The sequence below is a fragment of the Microplitis mediator genome, chromosome 4 (genome assembly GCF_029852145.1).
Source record: "Microplitis mediator isolate UGA2020A chromosome 4, iyMicMedi2.1, whole genome shotgun sequence".
NCBI classification, from domain to species: domain Eukaryota; kingdom Metazoa; phylum Arthropoda; class Insecta; order Hymenoptera; family Braconidae; genus Microplitis; species Microplitis mediator.
The window spans coordinates 4,448,033-4,468,274 of NC_079972.1; the positions used below are offsets into that span (position 1 = coordinate 4,448,033).

At 33.1% G+C, this 20,242-nt stretch overlaps 1 protein-coding gene across 4 annotated transcripts in view; it reads left to right on the top strand.

The window, feature by feature from the left end:
- Nucleotides 1–20,242, top strand: part of LOC130666536 (Bardet-Biedl syndrome 4 protein) — a 234,879-nt gene that overhangs the window by 134,067 nt on the left and 80,570 nt on the right. For all 4 annotated transcript variants that reach the window (XM_057467646.1, XM_057467649.1, XM_057467647.1 and 1 more), the window contains 2 exons: nucleotides 8,320–8,473; nucleotides 9,535–9,657. In XM_057467646.1, coding sequence (XP_057323629.1) covers nucleotides 8,320–8,473; nucleotides 9,535–9,657 — 277 coding nt within the window. The remainder of the gene's footprint in view (nucleotides 1–8,319; nucleotides 8,474–9,534; nucleotides 9,658–20,242) is intronic.

Consider the following 20,242-nt stretch of genomic DNA (forward strand, 5'->3'; position numbering starts at 1 on the left):
GATGAATCCGCCATTTTTGGTTAGTGCTTCAATGTTGACACACGCCGTGTGAAAACAACTCAGGCATTTTGGGCAGTTGACAGATTTGTGTAATATGGGTACATTACAAGCCTTGCATGACACATCCACTTGACAGTCAATAAATGATGCATTACACTCATCCATTGTAAAATATATTTACGCCGCTAGGGGTCAGCACATACTACTAATAATTTGTCCAGAAGTATCTTATTACAGATAATAATAATAATATTACTCCTCAATATTGGGGGTTATCTCCAAGAGTCACACAAAAAAAGAAAATTTAGTATGAAAAAAAATATTAATAACACAATTTTATATCACAAGACGTTCTAAATATTTTTATACTCAATTACAAACATCTTATTTAATTAATGACTCACTAGTTAAATAATAGAGTGGTAAAGACTGGGGACACACTTTTACGCACATTCACTCAGTTGCGGCCATCTTGCCAAGTTTTCAGAAAAATAAGAATTTTTTTTTCGGCTAACTATTAAGCTTTCCTGAAAAATAAGACATTTCTTTGCATTGAAAAAGTAATAACCTTTCTCAAATGATTAGAAGTTTATTCCACGTACTATTACTACTAATTACGTACTAATATTAATCGTCCACTTGAAATTAAGTATTTCCTTCTTTAATTACAAGAAAAAATTTCCATTTCCCGTTGTTATTTCCTATTCTGTTCAATATGTACACAAAATGCTTTGCAATTATTCTGTGAAATAAATGGAGAATATAAGATTTCAAGCCAAAATTGATGATTTCAAATTACCATAAAAGTGTTCGATGATCAGAAAAAAAATAAACATTTGTTTAAAGTAACTTCAGATTCGAAAAACAATCACAACTTCCCAATGAAATAGCATCCTTCTTATCGAAATGAATAGAAATAATTATTATAACAGTTAAAGAATATTAATTAATATTTATTTTTCCTTAACTGTACAACGTTACGTTTTTTACAGATTAGTTGAAGAATATAATATTCTAGATTAGGATTGATGAAGGCAAGTCAGTTTGAAAGTATTTTAATATCTGATAATAACTAAACAATTTTTTTTAGTTACTTAAATCCTTAGACAAAATAACAGATTTGAGTTGCAACTTTTCCAGTACAATTGATAGAGATATTAAATATTTGGTAAATAATTATTGAAATAGCCAAAGAATATAATATTCTAGATAAGGATTGATGAAGGCAAGTCAGTTTGAAAGTATTTTAATATCTGATAATAAATAAACAATTTTTTTCAGTTACTAAAATAACAGATTTGAGTTGCAACTTTCTCATTCCGGGAACAAATATTTTTACAAAATTATATCAAATATTATGCAATTTTATCAAATCTTATTAAATTTTATACAATTTTATAAAACTTTACAGGAATATTTCATATAATTTGATAAAGTAAGACCTAAATAAGAGAAGTCATGATCAAACGAAATTTTATACCATTTTATATATATATTTACAAAATTAGATCCTACGAATACATCTAATGTGAGGTAACATGTTGTAAAATTCTATGAAATGTCATAAAAAATGTAGAATATTTAATTTTATAGTATATTTTGATCTGATCAGACACGACTGATATAAACTCGTATATAGTTATGTATAAGTTTATACAGGATTAGACCTGATCACACTTGATTGATACGAAACGTATCTATGTTTAATTACGGATATATCTTAGAGTGGTCCATTTGGAAAGAATATTTATTTTCGCTTCCACTTTGAAATATAGTTGCAGGCATTGAAAAAAAAATTCTCTGAAAGTTTCTGCTCTTAATTTTAGTTTTGAATACTTTACATTCGATTTTGAAGTTTTTCCATTCAAAATCGGGGAAGGGGGGCAAAAAGGGGTACCACCAAAATTTTATAAAAAAAAATTGTATTTTTTAAATATTCCAAAATCACTTCTGTAAATATAATTGAGTATTATTTTGATTATTTTTTGTCAAACTTTTTCAAAAATCGAGTGTTAGTCGAAAAATGTTGATGGCTTTTGTTTTATGATAAAAACCAATAAAATTTTTTTTTTTCCTTTGCATCCAATAATTGTGTAAAATGTAATTTTTCTCTATGTAAATTACTTACAAGAAAATTTAATTTAATCAATTTTATTTAATAGGATTACAAATTTTTTTTTGTTTCAACGGTGACTGAAATTTTTGTTTATTTACTTTGAATATCATTAAAAAAAAAAGATTTAGCGTATTTGTCCTCGAAACCTTAGCATTTTCTGAAGTATCCCGCTTTGTCCCCTCTTCCCTTACGTGTGAAAGTTAGGATTTTTTTTTCAATTCCCGATCACTCAGCCACTTTTCAAATTATTGAGTCGTCGTTTGCGGCATTTCGTAGGTCGTAGGTAAAATTTTTATAATAGACAAAGTGGATGAGTATTTAAGAATTGTTTATTCTGGTAATTTGTAATTGTTTTTAAAAAATCACTTATCTATAAGAGCTTATAGAGAATTTTTTGAAGCTTTTAAAACTCAACATTGGTTCTCTGTATGATTATTTTTTTCCGAGTTATTGATTTTCAAAGTGAATGTAGACTTCCTTGCACTTATCGACGATAACCGCAAAACCTCTCAATTTCTATGGGAAGTATTTAAAAAAATCTATTGCGTAAAGTTTTTTAAACGATTATTTAAAAACTTCCCTTCGGAGTGAATTTAACTACTAAGGGGAGTCAGTTAACTGAATAAGATTTCTTTTGTATTCACTCCCAAATCACTCCGTACTCACTCCGAAAATTTATGACGGTGTAATTATTCTGGAAATGAGTAATTAGAGAAAAAATATCTTCTAATTATTCTGGAAATCAGTAATTAGAGAAAGATATCTTCTAATTATTCTGAAAATCAGTAATTAGAGAAAAAATATCTTCTAATTATTTTAAACATCAATAATTAGAGAACATTATTTCCTGATTATTTGATTAATTAATATTTAGACATAGAAATTTGCTAATTATTCTGAAATAAATAATTAAAAGTAAACGATTTCCTAATTTTTGAAGTAATTAGTAATTAGAAACAAATAATTTTTAATTTTTTGAAAATTAATAATTGGAGGAAATTTGATCCTAATTTTCAAGAAAATTAAAATTATTGAAAAAAAATTATCTAATTGCTTGTCAATTGAATAACTATCAGATATGAGTATGAAATTTTTCTAAAATTCAGGAATTTTTATGAAGAAAATAATAAATACTCTGCTAATTATTAATTATAAAATAAATAATGGTTTAATTTTTTGGCAATTGATATTTCTTTTTCAGATAATTTTAATTTTTCTTTTAATTGAAATTATCAATACTCAAATTTTTTATTTCGATATATTTAATAAAATAAGTTTAAAAAATACTAATTTTTTGAAAAAATTCGTAATAATTTTTGATAAATTATTAAGTAATTGAAAAATTAATTATTTAAGCGAAAAATAGTGATGAAAATACTATTTTTGCCCAACCCTGGATAATTTTGAGTGTTTAGATCCTGGTGGTACAAAGTGCTCAGGACACAGAGGTAAATCTTTATGGAGTTCACGTAACTCCTTAGGATACTCTAAATCTACTTCTAATATATATGCTACATCATTATTATCATTTAAAAATTCATTTACATCATCATCAACATTTTTCACCTACTCAAATGAACCTGTTGACAGTGGCATACTCATAGCTGCGCCGTATAAATTATTTACATCATAGTACATCAAGTATGATTCAGCTTTACTTGGATCAAAGTCCTCACCCATGTACCGATTATTAGCAGCAGCATATCGGTTTGTACACTGAGAACCCTACCCCTGATGCCTTTTTCAATAAAAAGTACCATTTCAGGATCAGTAAGAAGCTGGAGTTCCACACCAGTGTATTTTAGCATTGCATCATTAGACAGACCAGGTGCAGTATAGTAATGTAATGGATCTAGATTATAAGTTTTGAAGCAGCTTTGTCTAAAATTTTCAAATACATCTGCTAGAAGAAGTACATCAGTTTTAAGATATAAATCTGATTACTCTCTTAATGTTTTGATGTTAAATTTGTTCCAGACTAGCTGAGCAAATAAATAATCCTCATCAGAGACGCTTTCATTTGTTAGTTTTGAGAAAAATGATACTTGATCAGGCAATTGCTTGTCATTAAGTTTATCAATGCTTGAAATATATTCATAAGGAAATATACATTTGCGCGTTACTAATTTAAATTCATCTGGATCAGGATAGTGAAGTTTCGTTATAAGTTTTTCATCATCACCAAGATTTGAAGCTAATTTTTCAAGGCTTGATGCCATAAATCTGAATGAGTCTATGAAACGTAATTTCACTGATGTATTTTCAATTGATTTTGTAAAAGATATATATTTTTCTTTATTAATTGGTAGTAAAGTTACATCACCATTGATGAGTTTAGCTAAACTTTTAATTAAAAAATGTAAATCATAACCGGATAAATTGTGAAAGACTATGGGAATAACATGAGACTTGGGATAATTGACATTACAAGATATATGAGCTGGACCGCGATAATTACCAGTGAAATGACAGTGATCATAACACTTTCCGGTATTTGTAGTAATTATTTTTCCACAAATATGACAAACAGTTGCCTGATTATGTGTCTTTTGCTGCGGTTTAGTAAGCGGCTTCATTGGTATAGGATTTTTCAAATACCCTTCATATTCAATAGCTAATTTTTCTAACTTTAAAATAAACCACCCAATACAAAGTTTTGAACGATTTAATTCAAATTTAGATAATTTATTATTATAACTGCAATGCTGATAGAATGCTATACTGTGTGGAACATGCTTCTGAGTTTCATCATTTCCTTGGGTCTTTTCTAGTGTACATTCCAAGTCTGCATACACAACAAAAAATACTGTGTCTTTATATTGGTAGTTTTTGAATTTCAAAATTTGATCTTTTCCCTTCGGAAATGTCATATGGACTTTATTCATTTTAGAACAATCAGCTTTGTGATTTTCATATGAATAAACATATCTGAAATGATTCAAGCATCTATCACAAACAAATAATTCGCAGGTTGTGTTACGGCGTAACATGTCAAACCACGGAAATAACCTAAAATTTTATGAATAAAAAAAAAATTATAAATTTAAAAAAATGAAATATCTAAGGTCAAATGACTGTTAAGACTGTTGATGTAAACAGGAAACACTATACTCCAGAAATGTAATAATAAAACATATTAAAAATTGGAGACGCAACATTCTAACGTACTGGCGAGGAAACAAATAAGATAACAATTAATTAACTACATATCATAGAACAACCATAACATATCGCGACAGAATATATAACGATAATAATAATTTTAACATCCTACAGATAATAACCAAATTCGTAGCCACCTATCTATAACAACATGAGAGAATTATAATAAACCAGCGGGTAAAGAAAAAGTGAATGCGAAATTAGATAAAAACTTATACACCGACAAACTAAACATCATAGGTCAGTCAAAGAATCTACTATTTCGCTTCCTATTGTCTTTCACTAACACATACATAAGAATATAATTTCTGTCTTTAATAACTGAACTAATTTGTTGTATTATTATTATTATCGCTTGCGCTTTCACGGTCTCTTCTCTTGACGCGTGCCACCATATCGCTCTCTAACACATATGACTATATTGATAAGTTTCACTTATTTACTAACATTGATTTAGATTTATAAAATCTCCTTTTTTGGAGATGCGTGCTGCTCGACCCATCTTCTACCACCCCTTCTTGTGACGTATTCCGTCGTTTCTCACTAACACTTATGAGTATATCGATAGTTTCCATTTTGAATAACTCGATAAATAATTAAAATAATTACAAATGAAAAATATCATTGTAATCCGATTGTCCAGCTTGTTTAACCGAACTAATAATAACTCCAGATTATTTAATAATTACCCCATAATAATTAAAAACAAGTATAACTTCCACACCTATAGTGTTAAATAGAATTAACCGTAATCAATCGAAAGATAATAACGAAGGGATTAATAATCAATAAACATTCATACCCTAAACCCATTTAATAACCGGTAATTAATAATCTAAGATAAGGTTCATTTACTAATACCAATTTAGTTTTATGAAGGCCAGTCTCATGACTTCTCTTCCACTGCCCCCTTCTTGTCTGTCAATTAGCTGCGAAATGATCAAAAATTGTCCTTGAAAAGCCGAGCTTGGCCGGTAAAACAACTGCCCATCTTACCCCAAGCGAGCCAGAACCTTCTCTGCCTATGTACTAGAAGTGTTGTTCTTCTTTATCATTCGTAAAAAGATCATGCGTTCTCTATTTCTTTCGATGACCACGTCGTGCGCAGTTGCTATGCTGCGTCTTTTTCTATTGCACTGAACAGTATGCCCAATGTTTCTCTATCGCACATCGATGCTTGCTCCGTTTTTGGGATTTTGAAGCTCGACAATAGTATTTTTCATCAGTTTTTTAAATGCAATACTATACTATCGCGTTTGCAATGAAATAATCTATATTTAAATAAACATTTTTCTCCTCGACGGGCGGAAAGCGTCAACTTTCGTCCCGCTGTGCAAAACGAAGTTGCCGCTTTCCGCCTCCGTTGAGGAGAAAAATAGCATACACTCCTCGGGAAGTAAATAAGAAAGCCTCAGACCACATGTTTGTTGACCTCGGCTTCGCCTCGGCCAACAATTACATGTGATCTGAGACATTTCTTACTTTACTTCCCTCGGTGTGTAATATACTATCAATTGAAAAACAGATCGGTGACATCACTTGTACCGAATTAGCCGTTTATATCCGCTTGCATTGGAATAGTGAACAGAAAACGGTACGCGATACTACGTTTGCATATCCTTATGCCCCTCCTTATATTTCCATATTCCTTATGCTTCATAATTTTGATTTCTCGTTAGTTCGCTCGGTAAACAGCAGAGTGAAACATGACTAACAATCTTAACTATAGTTTTTTAACTTCCCGCTAAGAAAATCGACGATTTTCGAAAAATTGGGAAGTTATTGTTTTCACCCCGATCTGCGAAAATCGAAATTTCAGATGTCGACGTTTTGAGGCTCTAGGAAGCTATTCTGACTATTTTCAGAATGATGTCCGAGTGTCTGTATGTATGTATGTGTGTGTGTGTGTGTGTGTGTGTGTGTGTGTGTGTGTGTGTGTGTGTGTGTGTGTGTGTGTATGTGTGTGACCGGCTTATAACTTTTTAACTAATGAACCGATTTGGATGGTTAAGGCGGCAATCGAAAGAGCTTGTTGGCCATCAACTTTTCTGAAAATTTCAGATCATTTGATCAAGTAGATTCGAAAATATTGGCGAATTACGGAAAAAAAAATTTTTTTTTTTTTTAGCTTTTTATTGATTTCTTAGAAACGACTCGAACGATCGACTTCGAAATCTAATTAGCTCTAGAACTCAATAAAACACGTCGATTGCCGCTTCAACCATCAAAATCGGTTTATTCGTTCATGAGATATCGTGGGCAAAAGAAATGCCAAAAAACGGTTTTTTGCGAATATCTTTGAAGCGACTAAACCAAACAATTTCAAAATTTGATCAGCTCTAGAACTCAATAAAACACGTCGATTGCCGCCTCAAACATCGAAATCGGTCGATTCGTTCGTGAAATATCGTGGGAGAAAGAAATGCTAAAAACGGTTTTTTTTCGAAAAGAATGGGATACAATAGTATTTTCGAGCTCAAAGAGCTCGAAAATGTACTCACAACAATGTTTTCGAGCTCTTTGAGCTCGAAAACAACGGAAAGTTTTGGGGCTGGCCCGCAGGGTCAACCGACGCCCAGATTTTTTGAATAAAAAATAGCCTTGGCCAAATGTCAATAGGCGATGCAACTGCGATTTTTTTCTTTATAGATAACATTTGATAAGTCATAAGTTTCATCTGGTAAACAGATCAATAAAAATCGATCTCTTTTTGGATCTTCGACTTATATTAAAAAAAAAAATGAAGTGATGCATTTCAGGTTCCTTATGGGAACGTCTAGGCAATCCGATTCTTATGCACGTAGACACTTTTTTTTGTTCTGCGGATGGCCTGCATAAACGTTCTAAAAATGACTATCGGCGATGTATTCATTCAAACGGATCAGAAATTAGAAATTAAAAGAAATAATTAAATAAATTAGATTCCTATGATTAGTAAATTTTACGGAAACGTAACACTGTAATGATTTTAAATGCTTTATATTGGCAAAACCTGATTCACTTAGAAAACACTTACTAGAATCGCTTTTTTTTTGTTGTAGTACCTGCACTATACAGAATGAAGTGATAGCAAAATTAGGACTTCTGTATCTGAAAATGAATGATGTACTAAAAGCATTCCATGAATTTGGAAAGATACTATCACAGGACTCAGTAACATCTAGGGCTATGCTTGCGGTAGCATATATAATACAGGTATTTATAATTTTCGAATAGAACTAGCATTGTATTAATTACAATTACTACTAAATCATTGTATTGATATAACTAGTCTACTTGCCCTACTACGAAACTTTGTGGCGAAAAATTGCCGTAGTCAAATAAAAAATTGAATAAAATAGAGAAAAGGTGTAATAGTAAAATAGCAAAAAAAGGTGTAATTTTTTTTGTTATTAACAAAAACGTTTTGCAAGTAAAGCCTTAGTCTACTTTAACGGAATACTGGATAAAGATTTTTCTCATGCAGTTAATGAAATGTACAAAATAATATAATTCAATCTTTTATGAATCGTTTGATCACAAGGTTTGTACGAAAATGTTAATTATTAATTATGAAAATAATTATTTAATCTAATCAACACAAAAAAATACTAGCCTAACAGTTGATGTTTGTACCGATGTGGTCTGCGCATATCCATAGTGGGGAGAAGTTGCGCGCGTCGCCATGACTTATTTAAAATTCCAAGCGCGTGAATTATTTTATTTCAGGCAATTATTTATTTTAATACTATAAATTCAATTAATAAATGAGAAATTTTTACAACAATTGATAAAATTATTAAAATTATTAATATATACTGTGCTTGGAATTTTAAATAAGTCATGGCGACGCGCGCAACTTCTTCCCACTATGGATATGCGCAGACCACATCGGTACAAACAGCAACTGTTAGGCTAGTATTTTTTTGTGTTGATTAGATTAAATAATTATTTTCATAATTAATAATTAACATTTTCGTATAAACCTTGTGATCAAACGATTCATAAAAGATTGAATTATATTATTTTGTACATTTCATTAACTGCATGAGAAAAATCTTTATCCAGTATTCCGTTAAAGTAGACTGAGGCTTTACTTGCAAAACGTTTTTAATAATAACAAAAAAAATTACACCTTTTTTTGCTGGGTTTTTGTACCGGGAGATTCACGAGATTTTTCTCTATTTTATTCAATTTTTTATTTGACTCCGGCAATTTTTCGCCACAAAGTTTCGTAGTAGGGCAAGTAGACTAAACATATATATGCTTATCCTTAGATTCACCGAGAACCTGAAATCGCTATTTCCAAGTTTAAAGTAGCCGCTCAGAGTTTTCCAGAATCTTTCCATTTGTGGAATAATATTGGCGTTTGTCTCTATGAAAAACGAAAATTCCTTGCAGTGAGTAAATGCTTACAATAAATATGTTACCTGAAAAAAATTTTAAATGGCTTGAATAATCACATAAATGTACCTGCTAATGCTACTGCTAAATATTACAATTTAAAAAATGATTACGTTATTAAATGCTTTGAATTGATTAACTGATAATAGTAGAAGTAATTACTTAAAAAGCCAAAAAGTTTGCCCTAGAAAAAATGCCGTAAAATGAATTCTTATGAAAAAAAATTCTAATCGGGTAGTGATTTTTTCATTCTAATTTCGTATTCCGTGAGTTAAAAATCTCAAAGCCGAGTTCAAGTGAACAAGTCAAATTTAAATAACAAGTCATGTTTGGAATCTACATAAATAATTTTTATGATCATTATTTCGGGTGGGAAAAATAAATGAGAAAGTAAAAATAAAAATATACTTTTTGTAGCAATCACAAGTGATTTTAAAAACCAATGGGTATCGGTGTTATTATTTTAGATAATAGAAAATTTAGCTTTTTTCACAGAAATGCTGCGAAATGAAATTATCAACTTCAAATACCTGTAACTTTTGAACCGTACGATTTATAGCTAATAAGCTTATTGACAATTATGCAGAGCATAAAATTTCCTACAAAAATATCGATGACTCAAATTTTTTTCTTAACGTCAAATAAAGTTATGATATTTTTATAAAAAAAGTAAAATTCCCGTATTATTAGCATGGGAAAATTCGAAGAGCACCCTAGCGGATCCGAATTACGGTAAATACAGCGATTTACCGTAATTTACCGTAATTTACGGTGCCTAGAAGAATTACCGTAAATTACGGTAATCTACGGTAAATTGCGGTAATCTACGGCAAATTACGCTAAATTGCCGTAATTTACGGTAATTCTGCTAGGCACCGTAAATTACGGTAAATCACTGTATTTACCGTAATTCGGATCCGCTAGGGCAAGCGCTACCTCTTAAAACTAAAATAAAAAATCGTCCTTTTGAAATGATTTTTAACTTCCCGCCAAGAAAATCGACGATTTTCTTAGCGGGAAGTTATTGTTTTCACCCCGATTCGCGAAAATCGAAATTTCATCAGATGTCGACGTTTTGAGGTCCTAGGAAGCTATTCTGACTATTTTCAGAATGATGTCCGAGTGTCTGTATGTATGTATGTGTGTGACCGGTCTATAACTTTTTAACTGATGAACCGATTTGGATGGTTATGGCGGCAATCGAAAGAGCTTGTTGGCCATCAACTTTTCTGAAAATTTCAGATCATTTGATCAAGTAGACTCGATAATATTGGCGAATTACGAAAAAAAAAAAAATTTTTTTTAGTTTTTTATTGATTTCTCAGAAACGACTTATACGATCAATTCCAAAATCTAATCAGCTCTAGAACTTGATAAAACGCGTCGATTGCCGCCTTAGCCATCTCAATCAGATAATTCGTTCAAGAGTTATCGCGGGCAAAAAAAATAGTAAAAAACGGTTTTTTGCGAATATCTTCGAAATAACAGAACCAAACAATTTCAAAATTTTATCAGTTCTAGAACTCAATAAAATACGCCGATTTCCGCCTCAACCATCAAAATCGGACAATTCGTTCCTGAGATATCGTGGGAAAAAGAAATGCTAATATCGGTTTTTTTCGAAATCAATGGCACATAAAAGTATTTTCGAGCTCGAAGAGCTCGAAAATGTATCCACAACAATGTTTTCGAGCTCGAGGAGCTTGAAAACAGCGGGAAGTTTTGAGGCTGGCTCGCTGGGTCAACCGATAGACAGATTTTTTTTTTTGATGTCTTGAAACTTTTTTTACAACAGTCGAAAGAAAAAAAAAATATCGATTATTTTTGAAGCCCCCTAGTATATATATACAGCGTGTCCCAAAAGTAAAGGTACAAAAAAATAGGCATATACATCTCGTTCATCTGAGTAGGAAATTCCTTTGCCATTTTTGCATCTGAAGCAGCTGTAATTAGCTATTAATTAAAAACTATCAGTCAATCAGTGATCAGATACAGAAGAATGGCGAGGAGTGAGAAAAAAGTAAGTAGCTAGATCCATGACCGTTCTGTAACTGATGGTACCTGCTCTTTGTACTCAATAGACCCATAGAAAATAAAAATTATTAAAATCGATCAGAAGACTATTTTCCTTATGAGCACGACATTAAAATAAAAGTAACTAGAAAACAATGCGGAATTCGAAAAAACTTTGTAAAAAAACTTCTAGGGAATGAAATTGTCTACAAAAGAGGTCCAATAATATTTTGTAATAGGTCTGATAGTTTCGCCGGAAAAGTAAGAAAATCTCAAAATTTAATATGAATTCGACTTCAACCTCAAATAACTTTTGAAAAAATAGATTCATCAAAAAATGATTATAATCTTTTTTTGTAGAACATTTAATTCCCTACAAAAATATGCTAGCCAATTATTCCTATGACGCATCGTTAGCTACTTATAAAAATCAGAAGACGTAAAAAAATTTTTTTCCATGTTATTCTTATGGAAAATAGAAAAGTGCAATGCGGACAATGTTAATATTAATATTGAGAGCTCTGATATTCACAGGCATCTTTTTTTATTGAAACGAAACTTTCTATATTTGTATTATTTATTGTCAACTGAATATTTTGCAACAGAAAATACTGCGAAGGTGCAAAATAGGTATGTTAATAACTATTTTATGTAAACACAGGGTCAGATAAAATTTTGTAAGAGACTTTAAGAAATAGTCTGGTCACGAATTTTTATACTTGAATTTAAATTTGAATCTTTATATTTTGTAAAAGACTTTAAGAAATAGTCTGGTCACGAATTTTTATACGTGAATTTATATTTGAATCATTATATTTTGTAATAGACTTTAAGAAATAGTCTGGTCACGAATTATTAACCTTGAATAATTAAATTTTATAAGAGACTTTTAGAAATAGTCTGGTCCCGAATTTTGTTTGTATTTTGAGTAATTAATTTTTATTAAGTGTCGTTTAACATTTAATTTTGCTTTAAAGTTTGTATTTGTAAAATGAGCGAATGCTCTGTGGGATTCTGGTGTAGGTGTGGTTAATTCAATAACTAACAATTAACACAAATTACAGATAAAAGAATAGATCTTTATTAAACAATATATACACTAAAACTATGAGAAAAATAGCGAATGCAACTACAAGATACGCGATAGCGAATGCGACTGTAAAAGAATACGCGTATAAATTCGACACGTGGTCGGTAGTGGTTAATGACGCGATAATTAATTTATAATTAATAAGACGCGAGCAACAATTCAATATATACTCAATAATTAGTAGCCTTGATATACTAGCTAATTATTGAGAATATTTAAGCAGGGATTTAGCGAAGCGGTTCAGACTTATATCACACTAGAGATATACTATTTTGAGCGAAGCGATTGGATGGATAGCTGAATTTGTACTGGTCGATGTAGATTGGAAATAGAGACGTCGTCTTCTTCCTTCTTGGCTGCTCGGTGGTGACGTGGCAGCATGGATGCAGTAACGAATTTTCCCATTGGCTTAAAAGCGCGCCAACAGGAAATAGTTAGCCGCCAATTTCTCTGATTGGCCGGCTGGTAGCGGGTTCTCATGCCATTTTGACACGGTCATGAGCAAGAAATTGCAGGTGTCGGGCCCAGATAGCGAGTGACCCGGCACTATTCTGACATTCAAGTCAGTAGCGAGTTTGGCTGCTCCCGTAGGTAGCGAAAGTACACGAAGCTTTTCAAAATGATTAAGCTCGTGACTGAACAGTATTTGAATAATTAAATTTTTGTAATAGTTTATTTAGCAAATCATAAGCAGTTGTATTGATTTGAACAATATATGTATTCATTTTAAACCGAGAAATTCATCATTTAATTTTGACCTTCACCAGCAATATTATTAAGACAAAAACCTCTGAAGTTCCCGGTCTATAGGCTTCGGCTTGGACCAAATACTCACTCAAAATTAAATAATTACGTACCAATTTTGGACGTAACAATACTGGTCTGATCGATTTTGAGAGCTTGACATTAAAATGAAAATAACTAGAAAACAATGCAGAGTTTAAAAAAATTTATAAGAAATAATTTGTAGGAAATAGAATTGTCTACATAAAAAATTCTATGACATTTTATGATAAGTCCGATAGTTTCGCTGGAGTAGTAAAAAGATCTCGAAATTTACTCTAACTTGACTTCGAGCTCCAATAACTTTTAAACAGATAAATTTATCATAAAATGATAACACTTCTTTTGTAGAGCATTAAATTCCCTACAAAAATGTATGTTGGGCTTATCCGTACAATGAGCCATTGCCGAGGTAAAAAATTTTCTATTTTCATGTCATTTAAATGTGAAATCGAATTTTCCGATGCGCCAAGCCCCTATTTAACTTTGAATTTTTTTTCAAGAGGGAATATTTTTTTTTGTTCTATAAATTTTCAGTTTCTCAGATAGTACAGAAAAAAAAAATACCGCCTGAATATGAAACACCCTAATATATATGTGGTGGTTCGGCGCCACTCCGCGCCCCACCCTTTTATGCTCTGGAGCACCTCACGCTAAGGCTCGAACTCGGTGTTTCACCTTAGTGCCTGTGCTACCTTTTCTAATTGCGTGATGTGAATTTCTATTTCATCTCGACACTGGAAGTATGACAATAGCACGTAGAGAGAAATGCCTAGACCCACAATTTGAGCGCATACGCAGTGCGCGGTGCTTAGTTGTGAAATGTGTATTATCTTGTACTTTGGATTGGTTAAGCAAATGGCCGCATATGGCCTCTCCCCAGTTATAGCAGCAATTTGTACATTGCTGCCAAAACCGGGTATGTTAAAATATTTATTACTCGCAACTGCGTATGGCTCTTGCAGAAGAAGGACATCAATACGTTCCTCCTCCCACAAGGCACCTGCCTCCAGTGTTACCGCCTTATCGTTTCGCAAGTTCACCTGCAAGACTCAAAGACTATCCGCGTTGAATCCTCTTTCTCCTCCTTCTCTTTCTACTGTTGTCGAAATTGGGGTCGAGGGGGGGAGGGGGGGGGGATTTTGTTTCCCGTACTGAGCCCTTCTACTGTTTCTTCTTGTGTTGCGAGCCCACCGTGGGCAAAGTTATTCGACCCCGAGCAGGCACGTCGGCTTGTGCTCCACGAACAATGTGTACCGTTTTCTACTGAATCCGTTTTAAGTGTTTTTTCCCGTTTCGCGTTTACTAATTCTAAATTAGTAATTTACTTGGTCGCATGATTTTACCCGGGCACGTCTGCATTTCCCGACTCTCGTTCCAACGATTAACGAGGGTACCAGGGGGCGTAGCGATCAAATTTGCAACAACAACACGGCTTGCCACTCTGGCACTCCTTCGAACGAGCGTGGTGATGATCGTCGTCGATGATGATGATGATGATGGCCTGGTGTCCTCAATTGTTATTATTAGATCACCATGGGTTTCCCCTCCCATGCGGACCGATCCCGCATAATCCAAACGCCGGTCCAATGCAGATAATTTATCATGAGAGGAGAAAGCCATGTTTAATTTTTGCTGTTTGAGTCGCTGAACTCTTGGTTATGCCTGTAGGGAAGAAAGTTTAGATTAGTGTGGCTGCTACCTGTGAAAGTGAACAGCGTGATTAGTGTTTTGGAGAGAAAAGGATAGGGTTAAGTTTTGTCTGGGAGATGATACTTAGACGAGTTTTCCCTGAAAAATTTAATACATATTGCTGTCGCAATTTTATAATAATCAAAAAACGTTTGCAGGGCCTGGGCTTTTTGGAGGTGGTATCAGTCCACTGTCGACATATAATAGCTTTTGATTAACATTGCATTAAAAAAAATCTGTCTATCGGTTGACCCTGCGAGACCCTCGAGCTCCTTGATCTCGAAAACATTGTCGTGGATACATTTTCGAGCTCGAAAATACTTCTGTGTGCCATTGTTTTCGAAAAAAACCGATTTTAGCATTTCTTTCTCCCACGATATCTCAGGAACAAATTGACCGATTTTGATGGTTGAGGCAGCGGTCGGCGTATTATATTGAGTTCTAGAACTGATAAAATTTTGAAATCATTTGGTTCAGTTGTTTCGAAGATATTCGCAAAAAACCGTTTTTTACTATTTCTTTTGCCCGCGATAACTCTTGAACGAATTATCTGATTGAGATGGCTAAGGCGGCAATCGACGCATTTTATCAAGTTCTAGAGCTGATTAGATTTTGGAATTGATCGTATAAGTCGTTTCTAAGAAATCAATAAAAAACTAAAAAAAAATTATTTTTTTTTTTGTAATTCGCCAATATTATCGAGTCTACTTGATCAAATGATCTGAAATTTTCAGAAAAGTTGATGGCCAACAAGCTCTTTCGATTGCCGCCTCAACCATCCAAATCGGTTCATTAGTTAAAAAGTTATAGACCGGTCACACACATACATACCTACAGACACTCGGACATCATTCTGAAAATAGTCAGAATAGCTTCCTAGGACCTCAAAACGTCGACATCTGATGAAATTTCGATTTTCGCGAATCGGGGTGAAAATCATAACTTCCCAATTTTTCGAAAATTGTCGATTTTCTCAGCGGGAAGTTAAAAAAATCGATTAAAGTGAAAAAAATTGCCTTAGGTCCGGGGACCACAAGACAATAAATCCACTTATAATCATCAATCATTCGAGAATCGATTAAAGTGAAAAATTTTGCCTCATGTTGCAGGACATGAAGCTAGTTACTCACTCATATATTCAAAATTGATTAAAGTGAAAAGCCCGCTTCCTCGAGGGGAGCAGGCCTTATCACTTTTATATATATTCAACAAATCATTCAAATTTTTCCATTGATTTTTGAAAGATTGGCATCACTTTTTGGGTTGGGAGCGTTGGGCTACCCACCCAAGCCGATATGCGTTTTGCTCTGCCCCACTAGAGACATACTTGCATATCAGCTGCTACATTTCACAACATTACTTCTTGCCCATAGTTTCCGTAACAAAGGTCTACAGCGTTGTACAAGTACAAATTATAACATGTCTGTTATCGGATTGGGCGGCCTATAAAAGCCTCCGAAGTGAACATGCGCCACTTCTCCTAAGTTACTTTCACCAGAATTATTTGCGTGGGAGTAATGAAGTAGAATGCCTTACCTGACCCTCACCTCTTCTTTCAACTCAAAGGTTGTTCTTTCTAAGGAAGAGACTTGGGACGGCTGAGAACCCGCTCAGGCTTATGTAACCCTAATGGGTTCACAAGATTGTGGTACTATACGAGGTTTTTAAGCCTCTTTACATTCAATTGAATACTCTCTCAGGTCTGTGTAGCTTGCTTGAGTCCACAGAGTCGTAGTATTTTTTTGGCTCCGCTATCGCATGTATAGTCACTCCGGCTTGTGTAGCGCCTTGGCCCACAAGATCGGACTACACTTCACTTCGATACCCACTCAAAGTTATCTTTTTGAGGAACATTTAGTGTTTGAAATTTTCGCTAGTTTTGGATAAACATGGTTCATTTATTAATTTAGTATTATTTACACGCGCACACGCACACCTCAGTGTATTACGTCTCTAGCCCCGTGGTCTTATTGGGGAGAGTTATTTCGCCTTCTTTAAGAGTTTTTAAACCGTTGTTATTATTTCAAGATTCAGCATGAACTCACAATCTTAAAAACCCCGGCTTGTACTCGGCCTTTGAAACCTATATCAGCAAAGTTCTGTCCTGTAGTCGTCCTTCTCGGGTACTAACCCCGGACTGTCGGAACCATCAACTCCTAAGTAGTGAGAACCGAAGTCCCTGACCTCGAGGTTAACACCTTCAACGAGGAATTGATGTCTAAGTTTCTCATACTTTCCTCTGCCAGCACAGCTTCCAGTCCGTTTGGCCCTATGGTCCACAGGCTTTCGAGGCGCTCTGGGGTATGAGACCGCTTGTCCCGCTTTTATTTTTTTGTAGTTTTTGACTTATCCTAGTCAAAATCGTGTATTCATGGAATAGTATTTGATAGTCATAAGTCGTTCAGACGAAGTAAGCGACATGACCTCTTAGTTTATTTCCCAGATACACTTTACACCAAACTGCGCAAATACGCGCACGCACACACACATACATATTTGTTAGGTATTTAATACCTTTGTATCCTTAACCCTTGGATACTTAAGTGAGCTCTAAGAGACTACCACTCTTCTTTTTTTCCTTTTCAAATAATAATGTCCCTCTAGATCGGTATAGGCATCTGTTAGTTTCCCTTAAGTACTTGTGGCGGTAGCAACGGAGGAGCCGATGCGTACTTGCCCAGCCCATTTTAGGCCATTTTTGGGCTATACCGCCTTTTAAGCATGGTTATAACGATATTTGTGACATAAACAATTATAATAAGGTTGTAAATAAAATAATATGTGACATAGAAGATGGTTTAAATGAAGTAGCGCCAGTTGTAAAAAGACACATTAAAGAAAACTGGAAGCTAAAACCTTGGATCAGTAAAGTGATTAGTAGTAAAATTAAGGACCGTGTTTATGCTTTTAGGGTTGCAAAAAACTCAAATTTATTAGCAGATATTAATAATTATAAAAATCTAAAAAACACTGTTGTAAATGAGAGTAGGAAAAGTAAAAAGTGACATTACGAAAAATGCATAGATTAAAATAAGTCTAAACCGGAAAAATTATGGGAGAATTTGAAAAAAATTATTGGTGACGAAAAAAATGTGATTCAGAAAGTTTAAAAGAAATTAATATCAATGATGAAATTATTACTGACCCAAATATTATTGCAAACAAATTAAATTTATATTTCGTAAATAATGTGGAGAAAATTATTGAAGATATTAATTGTAATGATAATAATGTACATGGAATTGTTAATAGTTATGTTAAGTGGGAAAAATTCGATGAAATCACTTTTTCACAAGAAGATAAAATCACAAAAAGTCTAGATTGTAAAAAAGGATCGAAGATGGAAATAAACGCGACTATTTTAAATTTAATTTGGGAGAGTGAAAAGGATACAATCTTATTTGTACTAAATAATTCTTTAAAGTTAGACGTAGTCCCCGAAAAGTGGAAAGTTTCAACAATGATACCGATACAAAAAGTTCACGGTAGTTCTAAGGCAGAAGACTTAAGGCCCATAAATGCGTTGCCTATTTTTGAACAATCGTTAGAACAGATTGTAAAAACTCAGTTTGAAAACTTTGTAACCACACATAATATTTTCAACAGAAACAATCAGGGTTTCGTTAATCATATTCGTGTGAAACAGCGTTGCAAAACTGTTTTATAGATTGACGTGACTCCTTAGATAGCGGAATGCTTGTGGGTCTACTCTGTATTGACTTATCCAAAGCTTTCGAAACTATTAACCGATTAGAATTAATATCATTATTGAAAGAATTAGGTGTATCAGGCACTGTTATAGATTGGTTTATGTCATACCTTCTAAACGGGAAGCAAAGAGTGAAATTTAAAGATACTATGTCAAATGATATAGGTATAGATGACGGTGTCCCTCAGGGATCAAAACAAGGTCCACTGTTATTCATTATATTGTGATGGTGGGATGGAGGTAACCAGTGTTGAGGGCGCCTGTGATTTTTTTTTTGTGATATATTTGTGCTTATGTTTCTTATTACTATGACTATTTATCGTTTATATATTACTAGTATTAATACTATTACTACATTTAAAACTAGGACTAAAAGTTCTAATACTATGTGTTTTTGCTTAAACAACTAATTACTGCTTTACTATTACTAATTACTTATTACTATTCTTATATCTACCGACTTAGATACTATTTCTTATCAATATGACTATTATTTCTTATATATTATTATTAAAACTTATACTTTTGTTTACAACTAATTTCTTGTATTATTTTTATATTCTATTGGGTTTATTTTTCTTATTATAAACATTATTATTTTCCTTCGGAAATGACGTATTATTATTTATTTATACTTATATTGCTGCGTTTATTGTCTTTTAAGTTTAAGTTGAATGAATTTAGCGAGACATAAAATTATATGGATGTACTGTATAAGGATGTGAATGCGCGCCCGAGCGAAAATTATTCTAAGTCCTGAGCAGGCAAAGTCAAAGAAAATAAAACAAAAACACTTATAGAGATTTCAAATAAATCTTTTAAAAGATTCAAGAGATAGAAAAGAATTATAAAATAAGTTGAAATACGAGAAATATTAGCTGATAATGAAATTAACTCTAATATTTCAATCGTTCATTCCTTCATTTTCTATCCGTCCGCCCGGATTACCGTCGCTCGCACGGCTAAGTTCTCGGTACTTTGTATTTACTTAACATCTTAAACGAATTCTTTTTCTTTAAATTCAGTTTTACTTTTGATAAAATTATTTTTTTTCGATTCCCTTTGACTTTATAACTCGGGACTTAGAAGAATTTCACAAACAGTATACTTTCGCTGTCAACAACAGAGGGCGATGGAATTTATTTCCGTCCATATCTACAGCGGATAGATATAATGATAAAACCGCGCATATAAGCCCGTAGAGGCAACTTAGTCTCCCGAGAGGTTGTCAAGGAAGGCCATTCCAGTCACCCGGAAGGAAATCACTTACCAGGAGTCCGACCGGGCCAGGTAA